At 38.7% G+C, this 15,280-nt stretch overlaps 1 protein-coding gene and 1 long non-coding RNA gene across 9 annotated transcripts in view; one reads left to right on the top strand and one right to left on the bottom strand.

Annotated features, from left to right (window-relative positions):
• Nucleotides 1-15,033, top strand: part of CCDC141 (coiled-coil domain containing 141) — a 195,146-nt gene extending 180,113 nt beyond the window's left edge. For 5 of the 8 annotated variants that reach the window (XM_032479840.1, XM_032479838.1, XM_032479836.1 and 2 more), the window contains 3 exons: nucleotides 785-901; nucleotides 8,742-9,577; nucleotides 11,711-13,554. In XM_032479840.1, coding sequence (XP_032335731.1) covers nucleotides 785-901; nucleotides 8,742-9,577; nucleotides 11,711-11,978 — 1,221 coding nt within the window. In that variant the 3' untranslated portion in view covers nucleotides 11,979-13,554. Of the gene's footprint in view, nucleotides 1-784; nucleotides 902-8,741; nucleotides 9,578-11,710; nucleotides 13,555-14,941 lie in introns of those variants that run through there. The other 3 variants (XM_032479842.1, XM_032479841.1, XR_004319964.1) reach the window with 3 other exon arrangements.
• On the bottom strand, nucleotides 5,172-9,259 carry LOC116663687. The gene is made up of 3 exons (XR_004319965.1): nucleotides 9,126-9,259; nucleotides 8,550-8,686; nucleotides 5,172-5,350 (listed from the first exon to the last, which is right to left on the bottom strand). It is a non-coding gene; the product is annotated as an uncharacterized LOC116663687 (long non-coding RNA).
• Nucleotides 15,034-15,280: the final 247 nt, after the last annotated feature.

Here is a 15,280-nt window from a genome sequence, read left to right as displayed (position 1 = left end):
CTCCAGGTTGGTGTAACATATGCATTTGAAAAGCATGCCTATTTCTCTTAAGACTCATCTGATGCCCATGTTCCAGGCAGTACAGAGCATCTTCTGTTGCAGTATGACCTCATCCTAACTGGTGTCCTGTCACTTGGTGTGCCTGTGGCTCCCTTAACCTTCACAGAGTCTCTGCAGCTCTCACACTGGCTTCGCAGCAATTTGCAAACCCCCTGTCCTTCCATGACTAAAATGGAGCCCATGAACTGCAAGGGCAAAATACCATCCCCCGCAAAGCATCATTGTTCTCAGTTATTTTTTTCTTTACCTATACTCAGTGGTATTTCCTTCCTCTTTTCCTTCCTTTGAATCTCCCAAACATTTTGCTGATGTAAATTCTTTGGATTTCCTACTTTGTTCTCCATCAGGATCTTCAGCCATTTCTACCTCATTGCTGCCCCCCAGATTCTCCCAGTGGTTTAAACTGCCACACACAATGATTTTTCTCTCTAGAGGATGTTCCTGTAGGTGTATTCTATTGTAACAGTGACTTTTTTCCTGCTGGGCCTTTGAACAACCAGTTTTTTTCTGAAAATGAACTTTATCAAAGGAATGAGGTGGGAAGGGAGCCATAAGCTTGAAGGGATAGCTTTATAAATCACATCACGGGAGTGTGTCCATCTCTTGTGGAATACATTTACTGATGCATTGCAAATGGTCTATGTTTTTTCCCAAGTGGTTACTGTGTGGCATTGTTCCCTCAACTTTCCTGGCCCAAGCTCTCACTAACCATCACTTTGTACAGCAGGGAGATGTTGTAAAGATGAATCTGAATATGGAAGACTTCCATGATGATTGCGTCGACCTACTGAAAGAACCAGCGAGAAGTAAGCAGACAGTATTTAATAAAGAAAGGATTAAGGTATGTAACCTCAGATATTCATTTTTGTTTTGAGGTTAGAGTCATTGTACATTGGAAAAAATTTAATGGAAGCCTTCTTATCTATCTGTATCTTCCAGTGTAAATGCCTTACCCCTTACTTCCTTTCTACCCCTTTCTTAGTCCTTCTTCTCTCCCCTGTGCTTTCTCTCTGTGCCTCCCCCTCCCCCCCACTGAATACTGGAACCATAGCATTTCACAGTGGCATTAAGACAGCCGTTCAAATACCATACCGTTGCCAAAAACTTTTGTTTCTCTCATCTTTAGCTGCCTTTACTGTTGGCCTTAATATATTCAATCCCAGCTTCAAATGTATTTCTCCTCTTCATCATACCACCAAGATGTGATTCTGTTGTTTTATATTACCCACTGGAAAAACTCAATACATCAAATTAGATTGTATCTTGTTCCATAGAATCCACCTCTAAGATGATATTTATAGGTACATGTACTAAAACATAGGATGCAACTGAAATACAAATGCTAAAGTATTCAGAGAAATGTTAATTAAAATCTATGCATTACAGATAGATTAAGTATGCAGCAAAAACTGCAAATACTCACAAAATGCAAATGCATTTCAAAAACATTATTCAAATCACATCATTATGGATTTTTTGGTATAAGTTGCTCACTCTCTATTCATAGCAGCTGGACTATAAATAGCTCTTGACTTTAGGCTTTGCCAAGTTTACTCCCAGTGTTGGTCTCTCTCCCAAGGAACTGAAGGAACAAGCAGAGTCAACATTATTCTCAGCTACCCCCAAATAAATACAATATACTTTTTGTGACATGAGAGTTAGAAAAATTCTGTACTTGTTGCATGGATAGAGACTTATCTTTCCTTAAAGTAAATACAGTTCTTACAGCTCTCTTATAGGTCCATAGTCCTTTTCCATAGGTTAAATCCATGTCAAGGTCTAGTGTAATTATACATCCACCAGGCAGCAAGTCCCATTAATTAAGCAAGCTGACTTTTCTGGAGGATGGCTTTGTAGCCTTTAAACCCTGATTCCTCTCTGAGGCAAAGGAACCTTAATTGTCTTGTTGGACCTTAGTCTTATATCAGATAGTCTTTGGTTACTTTGATTGTCTAAATCAGGACTTCTCAACCTCCGCACTGTTGACATTTTGGCCTAAAGAATTATTTGTTGTGCATTGTAGGAAGTTTAGCAGCATCCCCGACCTCTATTGACTAGATGCCAGCATTGTCCTCCTCTGCCCAGTTGTGACAACCAAAAACGTCTGTAGGAATTATCAAATACCCCTGGGGGGCAAAATCAACCTTGATTGAGACCAACTAGTTGAAACAATAAAGAATAACATTAAATGCATCACATTTTCTCAACTAAGTTATAAGAAGTACTAAATCCAACATCTTATTATTTATTTTTTAAATCCTGCACATTTTTCTACATTGTCAACCCCACACATTTACTAATTAGAAACAAAAGTTATTGCTCCCAGAGCAAATACACTCATTTATACTTCATAAAAATGGTTTTTCTTGCTTTTATTTATTTTTCTTAGAAAAAAATTAAAGGAAGAGACTCCTTTAAATAAAAAAGCAAGATTTGCTTTCACTAAGAAATATTTGTTTCAATATAAATTGAAAGACATGAAAGATCACCAGTTATTTAGGATAAAAGTGAAAATCCATAATTACAGCTGTCAAGATCTCTCACTGACCTCGTTTCACATATACGTTCTGGTGCAATTGACAGAATGAAAGGGCAGCAATAATCTTCACTTTTTAACAGCTCAGTCGCATTTACCCTCTTATTGTCTCTATCATTTATATCATGGGTCAGATGTAATGAGTTCCTGAACACCATGTGGGCAGATAACAAGAAGCACCAAGTAAAAAGCTTATCTGGGAATCACTGCATTCCTTTCTAATACCCTTGAGTGGTATTGTTCATCCTCAGAAAATTATCTGAGTCAGAAAGAGCAAGTCCACCAGCTGTTACAAGAATATATTCAGCACAGGATTTTCTCTTGGAGATAGTAAAGTGCTCCTTATTTTTCTGACCCCAAAAATAAAGCAGGTGAAAATAGACAACTCAGTCAATGCAATGCCTATCGCATTGCTAGCAGATTAGTGATGGTGTTTGAGTCCCTAGGTGAGCACCGAAGCTCAATCCACAGGAATGTCTGAAGACCCCTAAGGTTAAACAGAGGCACAGAGCACTAAGAGCCTTGCCTAAAATCACAGAATCATGTAAGGCTTGCGATGCCAGCATTTAGAGTTACAGAATTCTAGTGCTAGAAGGGATTTAACAATCATCTGATCAAATCTCATTTTACAGTTGAGGAAACTAAGGCCAAAAGAGATTAAATATTTTGCCCTCCAAAAATCACAGAAAGTAGTGTCAGAACTGGGCAGACAGCCCAATTCTCTTGAATTTCAGCCGTGTAACTTTTTTCACAAGACCAAAGGGGAGCTCCAGGAAACTGCTATGAATATAAATAAGCTGTTTTGTAATGATGCTGTAGATTCCCATGACAATTTTTTCCTCTTTCCACTCATCTGTTACATGATGATTAGTAAAGTAGTAGCATGAAAGTACTTTCATAGCAAATAGTTCAGTGGGGTGCTTTTATCAAAGTGGGTGATGGGGTCCCTGGGCCCTCTTCCACTAATCCTGATCACCTGCTGGGAGGGGTAAGATGTTCTTGAGGCATTTGGAAATGTCTTTGGAAAAATTTGGTAAGGGCAAAAGTGCTCTTCACCACCCTTCTGTTCTTTCCTCTTGTCCTCCCCAAATGCTCAGAGGTAGCAAAGTCGCCCCTTGACTGCCCAAGTCCCCTTCCAAAGGCCTTCCCAAGAAATGTCTTTCATAGACCAAGCTCTATGTTCAATATCTTTCTTTATCCACTTCCCATTTACCTTCATTAAGTCTTATGTATCCCAAGATAAGACTATCTATTGTGGAGGTATTTTAGAAGATAAAGTCTTATGGTGTTCCCTTGTATTTTCCAACTAGATGGCCCCCGTCTTTGTGGACTTTGAGAATTGGTGCTACACACTTAGTTCAATGGATGTAGAGTATCATTAGGTTCTCTCCTCCTGACATTCACTTTGTTTGCCTACATGGCAATGATTGTAGAGCCAGGTGATTATGTCCATCAGCGGAAATTAAAGTTCAGAAATCCCAATGGAGATAAGATCTGAAGCTACAGATTTAGGATTAAGTAAAAGTTAATTGACCATTAGTTATGACAGTGGGTGTGGTCTTTGAAGGGAAAGGTATGTAGAGAAGATGAGAGAATTTAAAGGCAAGATCACATACCATTCATATATTTAGAAGGTGGGAAAATAAAAAGAAAGTTAACAAAGACAAAGAGCAGCCAAGGCTATGAGAGAAACAAATTGAGAATGAGCTATATTTTGGTGAATTAAATCAGAATTTCCCAGCCACTTCACCAGAACTCATCAGATTGATACAAATATGCCCTGTCTGTGCTGAGATATACAGAATTATCCACCCTTTTCTGGAAAAACACACACACACTTTTTTTCTACTAATAGCAAAAATGGTTTCACAGCAGAAAAATGTGAAAAAAAAATAGTATATGTGAATGTTTGGAAATCATTTTCATAAAGAACAACTAGTAGAGCCAGGAAACTATAGCTCTGTAGGTTTTAAAAGGGATTTTTATAAAATTCCACAAGGACTTAAAAACTGAAGGCTTGTTTGCATTTGAGAATAAAGGCAGAAGTGCCTAGAATCCAACATGGATTTCCTCAGAAAAACTTCTATTAAACCCACCCTATTTTGCTTTGTGAGATGATTATTTAATCGAAAATTCTAGGTTAGTTCCATAGGCAAAATTTATTGTGATTTCAGGAAGTCAGTCATTTGATAAACACACTCATGATATCTCTTAAGGGAAGTGGAGAAATTTGTGAACTGAATGAGTGGTCAGTGTTTGGTCCTAATTAAGCCCAAGAGTGTTCATCAGTGTCAACCTGGAAGACAGTTTGCCTTGCCTTGGGGAGACATCTGGCTGTGTCCTAAGCTCTGCAGTGTTCAACACTTTTGTCAACGATATTATTAGACAGAAGAAGTCGGAAATTTTAGTTGATTAAAAACTCACTGTGAATCAGTAGTCCCATGTGGTTCTTATAAAAACAAAAAAAGAACTAACAAATTCACTTTCATAAAAACATCACATAGATCAAGGAGATGATGATTCCACTGATTACTGTCCACCTGGAAAGTAAATGAATCCTGGAAATAAACATAATTTAGGGAGCAACATTAATGAATTGAAATGTTTCTAGAAAAAGATTTGAGGAAACTCTCTATTTCTGTCGAAGTTTATTTGGTAGTGTTATTTTTGGCAGAAAGTATTTTTCTACTTCAGGAATCATAAGAAGTGAAAAAATCCAATATCCTTGGATTCCCTTCTTGAGTCTGGCACCATCTGAAAGTGAGACACAGGCGTCAGGAATCAGGAACCAGTAAAAGCTGGACTGCAGCACATGGATCAGACTTTTCTAGTGGGTTTCCCAGAACTTCATTCTCTGATTTGGATAGACTTGCCTACCCCGCCACTTGGGTGCCCAGCTAGACAACACCGGCTTCCTGTCCAGAGGTTGTTCATACATTAGAGCCAACATGCATGCACTGGCTTGGTGAAAGGCAGATCCAAAAGAGAGGGCTTTAGAGAGAAAGAGCTGAGCATGTTTGGTCTCTTTTCCCAAATCTGCAATGAGGTAAGTCAGTTCCTCCCCAGGAGGGAGTTAGGAGTGGGAAAACTAGCCTGGACTTTGAGTCAAGTTTCTCTCCTAATCCTGTTGCAGATTTTCCATTTTTAAACATTATTCTCCCCTGAAGAGGTGTAGGTTGCCCACAGAAGTCATTGAGGAGTTGTCTGCCCAGATGATCTCAGATCGACAAATGTCCCTGCTCTCCTGTGAAGGAGCTAATAGCCCAGTAAGAGTGGGACCTCCCAGAAGGTGCCCAGAATGATGAAAGTTCCGGGAGTCAAGACAGAAAAAGACCTGGGGGGTGTAGGACCAAATTTCCAAAGAGTCAAAGGGCTGGCAAAAGAGGAGGGCAGTTGGACATTTTCTTTGTCACTGAGGAGGCCAATTCAGATCCACTGGATACTGAGGGAAGGCAGATCTGTGCTAAATAGAGAAAGTTATCCTTAACACAAATAAAGCATAAAATTCTTTTTATAGAAAGCACCCTTTCAGGAAAGTGTTCAGAGGCTGCCAGAATGTCACAGAGAAGAGGAGAGTCTTAGACTGAACAGGAGATTGGATCAAAGTCCCCATGAAAAGGAAAATGAACATTCTATTTTCAGAAGAGCTAGAAAGAGAGGCAGAGCTAAGCTGTGGTAGGAAAACCAAAAGAAAAGGAACATTTCTTACTAGATAAGGATTTATTTAGGAATTTTTTAATTGAGAAGAACTTTTAGGCACTTCTGGCTTTAGGTCCAGAATTTATACTTCTCCTCAATGGCTGAAGGAAACCACTTTCTCTCAGCTGGGTTTGCACTTTCTCTGAGGATAAGTCATATCTGTGGGATGGCAGAAGGAACACTAACACTGTTTCGTTTGGTTTCTAATTTTCAACCGGAAACACATTTAATTCTCAAAAAACACTTTAAAAGTGTATGTCAGGAGCAGGACTATGGGCTAAGACGAAAAACTCGGACATAACTTTCTCATGTGCAAGCAGGATCAGCCAGACAAAACCCAGTAACTGTTAATTAAGTAAAAATGCCCCTGAAATGCGGAGGGAAGTCAAAGAAAGAAGTGGATATAAAGTAAGCAGGTTGGGATGGATGAGATCCTTTTCAGCTTCAAAATTCTTCTATTATTTTTTTTGAATTTAATAGATTTTAATCAGTTCTAGGGTAACTCAACATTAACTTGAACTGGTCGTTTTTTTTTTTTAATCAACCAAAGTCCATAGTATACACTAGGGTTCACTCTTGGTGTTGTACATTCTGTGGGTTTTGACAAATGCATATTGACATGTAGCCACCACTGTAGGATCATACAGAATAATTTTATTGCCATAAAAATCCCTTGCGCCCTATCTATTCATTCCTCCCACCCTTCCTCTCCTTAAAACCCTGGAAACCACAATTTTTTACTGTTTCTGTAGCTGTGCCTTTTACAGAATGTGATTTGGTTGGCATTGTACAGTTTGTAACCTTTACAGACTGGCTTCTTTCATTTAGTAATATGTCTTTTAAATTTCTTCCATGTCTTTCATGGCTTGATAGATCATTTCTTTTTTTTTTCTTTTTTCACTGCACATATGTTTTTTAATTTACATATATATAGTGTTCATTGTTTCTAAGAATGTTTAGAGCTTTAGCTTTTTAAACTTACATAGTTATCAAAGAAATAAAGCCAACCACAAAATAAAAATTAATTTAAAAAGATACATACACTCTGCTATTAACAGCAACGTTATTTATAATTGCCAAGATATGGAAGCATCCTAAGTGCACATCAATAGTTGAATAGATAATGAAAAAGCAGCATATATATGTGTAATGGAATACAACTCACCCATAAGAAAGAAGGATATTTTGCCATTTGTGGCCCTTCATTCACTTTTTTTTTTTTACTTCAAAAACCAGAATTTTATAACCAGCATAAACATTACATCAAAAACAACAAAATGCCTAGAAATAAACTTACAGCTTCAATATTCTTTTGAGTCTATGCCAGAAGGGATATTTGAACCTCTTCTCAAACCAGAGATGGACGTGGATGAGTGGGGAGAAATTCTAAAACAGTGTAAGCAGGAGGCAGATCAGTTTTTCCCAGTCTCCTAGCATGACCTATGCCCCACATGGGACAGAGAGACAGGAGGCAAGTGTTCCTCTACTCTATCCTGGTGTGTCTACCTGTGAAAGGCTACAGTGTGCAATTGTTCCATTAATACCTAGCTCCCCACTAGGATGTCATCCCCAAAAGGGACAGATCGTGTTACTTTGACTCACCATTTGTCTCTCTGATGCCTAGCTCAGTACCTAATATATAAGAGGTGCTCAATAGATATTTTTCAAGGTAAGAATAAAACTAAAAGGCTTTTCAAAAATAAACCAGTCATTAAAAATGACTTTCTCTGTATGAGGTACTACAGTTGTCAAGTTTATAGAGAAGGAAAGTCGAAGAGGTTGGGGGAGGGGAGAATGGAAAGTGAATGTTTACCAGGTACAGAGTTTCAGTTTGGAAAGATGAGCATGTTCTGGAGACAGATGATGGTAATGGTTGCACAACAATGTGAATGTACTTAATGCTGCTGAACTGTACACTTACAATGGTTAAAATGGTAAATTTTAGGTTGTGTATGTTTTACCACAATCTTTTTTTTTTTTATTGGTTTTCCTGAGAGAGGAGGAGGGTTATTCTAGGAGGGTCTGAGGATCACCTAACAAGGGAGCCCCTGATGTTTAGGGACCATGTGTTCCATGAATTGTAGATGAAAAAATAAACCAAAGAGGAATTTGCTGGTAGAAGAGACTCGTCAGATCATGATTTGAAAGATATGGACCCAGTCCAGCCTCACCATCAGAGATGAGAACCAGGGCCCTCTCTCTTCTGTTTCGCAAGGTTTGTCACCTATCACTCAGAGACTAGAGGTCACTTTACCGACTCCTTGGTCATGATGGGGCTGTGCTCAGGTTAAACAGACAAATGGTATCAAGTTCTGTGATGCCATTGCCAAGGCCTTGAGCTGTCACTCACTGCAGATCTTCTCAAGTTGTCTCTGAAGTCGAATTTGAGATCTGGAAAAAGAAAAGTCAGTGACTAACTCGAAGCTTTGCCTTTTCTAATTTGAAGGGGCAGACCCCGCTAGCAGACGTCTTGGCCATCAGTGGAGCAGAAGACATGCAGCCACTGTCCTCCGGCAAAGAGGGTGCTGCCCAAGGCCTGCTCCTGCCTGCAGACATGCTTTTAGGAGAAGAATATGAGTGTGTCTCACCAGATGACATCTCCCTGCCCCCGCTCCCGGGAAGCCCTGATTCCCTCCTTGCTCCGTCTGACATGGAGGTGGAGGCAGGTGCCAGCCCCTCCCTCAGCCTTCACACAAGCACCTGCAGGATGCAGATGGGGGCCAGTGGTCCAGGGGAGGCCTGGGATTCTGGCCTTCCACCACCTGCTGCTTTTGCGGATGTTTGCAATGATGAGACAGAAACATTTTCAAGTCATTTGGAGAAGCCTTACCCCCAGTTCCAAGCTGAGCCCCCATTGACATCTCCAGGATTTCTGGAAAAGAGTACTGCCTTCCACAGAATCAGTGCTAAACCTCCAGAGAGCATGCCGAGTGAAGTGCATGAGAGAGCTTTGCAACAGCCCCCCCAGGCTCAGGGAAGTTCGCTAGAAACACGGGAGAAGCTGCATGTTGATAATAACGACACTAAAACCCGGAATAGGCTGCATGCTTCCCAGGATGTGTACTCAGGCCTCGGGTTTCAGCCAGGCCCCAGCCAGGCCTATCAGAGGCAAATGGTTCCCCCAGAAGAGATTAAAAGTACATCAGCAAAGAACAGCATGGTCAGCCGGGCTGGCCAGGCTCCTACTTTCTCCAGACTCCTGTCTAATGTAACTGTCACGGAAGGTTCTCCAGTGACTTTGGAAGTTGAAGTAACAGGATTTCCAGAGCCTACACTGACATGGTGGGTAGCCTATAATGACAAGCCGTGAACAGAAACAAATCGAATCACTGAGCATATCATTCTGTGGGCACTAACTTAAAGGTTTAGGGACGGCTGATTAATATCCTACGTCACTGCAACTCTGCATGATCCAGCCTCACATCAAACCCCCAACTCTTGTTTTAATAACCGTATAGCTAACACCCTTAAGGGAAAAAAAGTAACCACATACAATAATAATTTAACCAACCTCCAAAAGCACCGCAACTTAGTTGTACTATTTTTTTTGTATCATTTTAACATTCCACATTTCTAAAGATTGGGGTTGAACTTCTTTCCTATTGTTTATTTCTATATACAAGCATGAAATTTTCTTGGTTTCACATCTTGTATGATAGCAGAAACCTTAATAAGCATTTGGGTTTTTCCCTTTTCTGTCATTTATCCATTTCATCTCTTCCCTCTTCCAACAGAGTCACACATGCCACTTTTGTAATATTTGTTTGTTAAGATTTCTTTTTATAAGTTTCTTCAATGTGAGAGATGGAATAAAACTATTTCTTTCACAGTTGCTTCCAGTGACAGGTAATAAATCCATTTTTGAAAGGTGGTATAATAACTGAACTGTGAACAATATGACTTTACTCTAGAGATGTCATTATTTTTAAGCCGATTTGTTTTAATAAAAGTAAACTGCAGAATACAGGTTTTAAATCACTGTTGATGTAAAAGCAGTTCTGACTTTCTTAATATGCAGGGTACTTTTAAGCATTTAGAAATTTTTCAACCTTAAGTATATTTATTTGAGGACAAATTTGCAAATATGTGAGTACGAATTTATAGTTAACAAATAGGATAAGTAAGATAGCACTTATTTATCATAATGTTTCAGTAGATATTAAATTAACGATTTCAATTATTGTGTGTGTCCATTGATGGTACTTGAAGTGTGGATCAGTTATCTAAACAATTTATGAGAAAATGTTGGTTTCTCAAATTATTCAAGGAAACTGCACTTGGGCCACGGTGCAGCCATGTGTGCCTCTTGTCTTATTTTGTTGTTTTTACAATTGCATGTTTTTTACAGATGAGGACTTTCATATTTATGAATTTAAAAGATATTTAATTCATTATTAAATATCTATTCACTCCAAAGAAAAATGTCTGAAGTGTTTCTTGTTTTTGTCCACACCACGGATGACTTGGTTAGCATTTACTGTTGAGGAACCACTATAGTATTGTAAAAAAAAAAAAATCTTGCCCTCGAATTTACAGCAGTTGTGCCCAGTTAACAACTGGTGAGCTATCAGGAAATCATTCTCAGGACTCTCAGAAATAATACAGAATTATCACTCAGGTGGTGGGAATAGAGAATGATTCAGGTTTGTCACTCCTTGTGTGGAGGAACATGGGCATAAATAAACAAGAATCTATAGAGTAAACAAAATACACAAATTATTTGCTTTATGAAACGATGCAACTGAAGGCTTGTGTTCATAGGAAACTTTTAGAAACTTGTCATTAACAGTGTTAAATCCAGTTGCATAAATGCCTTTTATAATTAGAAATCATTTTCTTCTAATGAAATTAATTCACAAAAATTAAATGAACCCATCTCGCCTAGAAGTGCTACGTAAGTACTTCCTCTAAAGCGGCACTTTGGTATCCTTGTGTGGATCTTGTGAGTTGAGGATTATGGGGAAGATGAATCTTGCAATAGATTCCAAGATGTCACAAGCTACTGTTTCGTAGTGGCTGAAAGAATGTCACAGACCAAATAGAAGATCCCATTTCCCACTTGAGTGATTGTTGCCGTGAGCTAACGGTGGCCCAGTGTGACCAGGTGGCCTGGTTTTTTAAGAGGCATTGGATATCTGAATTTTCATGGGCAATATTCCAATTGTTAAATGTCCAAAAATTCAATTTTTAAAAAACATGGTCTGAGCCCATCAAGCACCTCTCTGGCCACCAGTTGTCCACCTCCGCTTGAAGGGAAAACAGCCCCACCAGAACTTGTAGTTGCTGCAGAGTTCCTGCTAACGCTAAATAGAAACTATTGCAGTAGTAGTGGGCTGAATGCTGATGCTTATTAGAACTTGAAAATAATGTGAATAAACAGTGATCCTGACTTTAAAAACTGACTCTCTGCTTCAGGTACAAGAAGGGCCAGAAATTGTCTGCAGATGGGCACTTGCAGGTTTTACACAAGGAGACGAGACATTCGGTGTTCATTCCGAAGGTATGTGAGGCAGATGCAGGCATCTATGTGGCTCAAGCCCAAAACTCTACTGGCGTTCTCTCTTCCAGTGTCATCCTCCACGTGACAGGTAACCGCGGGCCACCAATCACAAGAATAAACTGGATCATGCTGTGTGTCATCTACATTAGCGTGTCCCTAATGTACTGGATACTCACACGGTAACTGTGAGGTTGGCACCCGCGGATGTCATTCTCATGAGCCTAAAGGACAACAGTATGGCTGTTTACTTTCCTGCATCTCCCTCCAAGTGTACCTCCCCACCAAGTGTACCTCCATTCTTGCCATATTGCTTATTTGGCTGATACCACTGCTCATGAAATAATAAGATTTTCTTTCATGTTTTAATGTACTTGAAGAGCTTAGGTAAATCATTAGCAGTGGATAAAGAAACACTTCTGTTCTCCAGAAGGTAATGTATTCAGTATAAAACATAGTCAAATGACACTCTGTTTATTGCCTTATAATTTAAGAGCATGCCGATCAAGTCTCCCATCAGCATGCAGTTGTGAATTATATTTCAAATCCAATTGTTGGAGAGTCTATTTTTAATTGTACTCATAAACATCTCTTTGTAGAGTAACAGTAGAAATGTTGAACTGAAGTTGTAACTTCCATTATTGCATAAGCCGTCCTTTAATTTTGCTTTTCATGTCTTGATCTCATTTACTGAAGTGCATTCTATGTAGTTTCAACATAGCCTGGACTCCTAAGTCTGAGGATGCCGCTGTAAGTAGTCATTCCTCCTGTTGATTTCATGGGTTTGACGCTGAAGAAGAGATGCTCTGTCAACTTTAAATGGAGCTTCAAACTTCCATCAGCTGTGCATGTCACAGAGCAAGATGGAGCACAGCTTCAGGGGTGGACCAACCATATTCTCATCACTCTGTTGACACATTTGGGGCAGCCACGTGTATACAACTGCAACCAGTTCCTCCTGCTTCTAATCTTGATTCTGCTGCTGACAATTTTTTACAGCCTGTGGTAAGGCATTGTAGTGCCTCAGTTTCCTCTTTGGAAAATAGGTTCATCATCTACCTCTTAGGCAGTTGACCATTTTCATTCCTTGTCTTGTAAACGTCTGGAAAATGAAAAATACTCTTTGAAGGTGGAGGGTAATTATATTGTTTAATGTAATTTGTCATCATACCGCTTTCTGCCCACTCTTTCTCTTTCAGATGTTGTTTCTTTAAAAATATTAAATTAAAGGAGTGATGTTGGTATGTGATTTCCAACTATTTGCATGTAGCAAAATGATGTTTTATGAATTGGAGCTTAAACTCCTTTCTAATTTCTTAAGACTATATCCTTTTCAAAGATTTGAAATTAAACTCAGGAGGATACATTTAGTATAATCTCGAGGTATATAATAGGATAACATAAGATGAATTGTATCCTTTCCCTGTAATTATCACTAATATTGCAGAATGTTCTGTGCTTTTCTGAAATATATCATTCAGAAAAGGGGATCATTTTAGTTCCTTTAAAAAATAAACATGTATAAGAGAGGCATTTGTTTTTAGATTTTAAACATAGTCTTGTCATGTTAGGGTAAAATCTTTAGTTGAAAGAATATTCATTATAGATTTTTCATGAAGCAGATGAACTAATTATGTTGCTGTAAAGACTGTCTACAAATAGTAAAAATACTTAAATTTAATATATTCAAGTTGATATTAAAAAGTTACTGAATTTTATCTGAAGATGTGAAATGTGTGGCTAAGTAAAAAGTTGCCATGTATTTTCTTGTGCTGTGTCTTCAATGTAATAAAAAAGTTTAATCTCTTAATTTTCTTACAGATTTTGACAGAAACCTATTAAAAGCTTATGTATACAGCCTTCTAGGAAACTCATAGTCTCTTACCTCTCCTGTCCTTTTCATCTTGCTAATTTAGTGGGATCTCCCTTCCCATTTTGTCAGCTTGGGTGAATTTGTGGTTTGGGGTTGTTGGTACCTGGGAGTTGCTGGTTTACCTTACCTGTTACATGCTGTTAAGGTAAATCCTTTGGGGAGCAAGGTGGGATATACATATATCCATGGTGTATGACCAAACAAGGCATATAAATCCTCTGATATATTTAATTTATATCAAGTATAGGTATATATATATGTGATATGTATACCTTATGTGATATATATATGATGTATATCACATATTTGTACACATACATACATAGAGCTCAAATATTAGGTAAAAGCATTATGCCAATATTCAGGATATAGTTCATGTAGCTGTCTATCATCTGTCTCTTCATCCATCCATTTACCTACCTACCCACCTACCTGCCTACGTATTCTTCTGAGCTATTGACTATCTAGTAATTCCCACAGCAATGAAGATTAATCAGCTATTCGGTTATTCTTCTGGTTATAGTTTAATTTCAAAGACTTCAGTGTGATTATCCCTTTTGTTAAAATTTTTGTCTTGATCGAAAGTTCTCCTTATGAACGTGTGAACCAAAATTATTGGTTAAAAATGAGAAACCTAGGAAATGGATATGATGTTTCAGTTTTAAGAAATATACATGATTTATACCCATTTATTTCTAGAGTAAATTCTGGACAGTTAGTAACACTTTGTAACAAGAAAAAGAAAATGTCAAGAAAAAGTTAAAAGAGCGTGTACTCGACACCCTGAAGGAATGCAATACAAAATGTGTTTTGAGCTTCTCACAAGGTAAAATCATTGAGTTTTCTAGTTTTGATTTTCTTATAGAAAGACATATAAACATTTGAAGGTAAAGTTTTCACATTCAATTCCAGGAGAAATTTGCCAGAGGGATCCTTCCATTTGAATCTTTGCATATTCTATAATATCTAAAATATTTGGGGGAAAAAAGCAGGAAAATTTAACTGTTTCATTCAATAATGCTAACCATCACTTATAATCAAGACACAAACCGCTTCCCCCAAGTTTAAATTCCTTCAAGTTGTACACAAGTGCCTTAGTACCTGCCTCTCCATTCCCAGCCTCTGTTCCGTCCCTTCTGATCTGCCCCACAAAGCGACATTTAACTTCACATTTTACCCTGTCATGCTCTTACTTCTCTCCAGTCCTTCTTCCCAGAGCACCCTTACTGTATTCCACCCTGTCTTCATGTGGCTTAACTCCTGCTTTTCCTTCCAGGTCCCTTTGAGACACAACTTCCCTCAGGAAGCCTTCTGACTCATCAAGTCCAGTGTAGCCGTTCCTGCTACGGGCGCCATCAGCACCTGAGCTGCCCATGTCATGTCCCTTAATTCGGTGCATTGGAATCGCATGTTTGAGCATCTGTCTCCTGGCCAGAGTGCGGGATCCTCATCAGCAGGATCTGTGACAGCCCTGTTCACCGATTGTATCCCATGCACTTAAGACATAGTCACACGCCACAGTTCTTGAATTATTGTCAGAGGTAAGCAAAGATAAGCCTAGCTTGTTCTTTTCTTTCTTTTCTTTCTTTCTTTCCTTTTTTTTTTTTTTTTTGGA

This window comes from Camelus ferus, chromosome 5, assembly GCF_009834535.1.
Source record: "Camelus ferus isolate YT-003-E chromosome 5, BCGSAC_Cfer_1.0, whole genome shotgun sequence".
Lineage (NCBI taxonomy): Eukaryota > Metazoa > Chordata > Mammalia > Artiodactyla > Camelidae > Camelus > Camelus ferus.
Note: the sequence above shows the minus strand (reverse complement) of the source record. Positions and strands in the feature narration are given on the sequence as shown.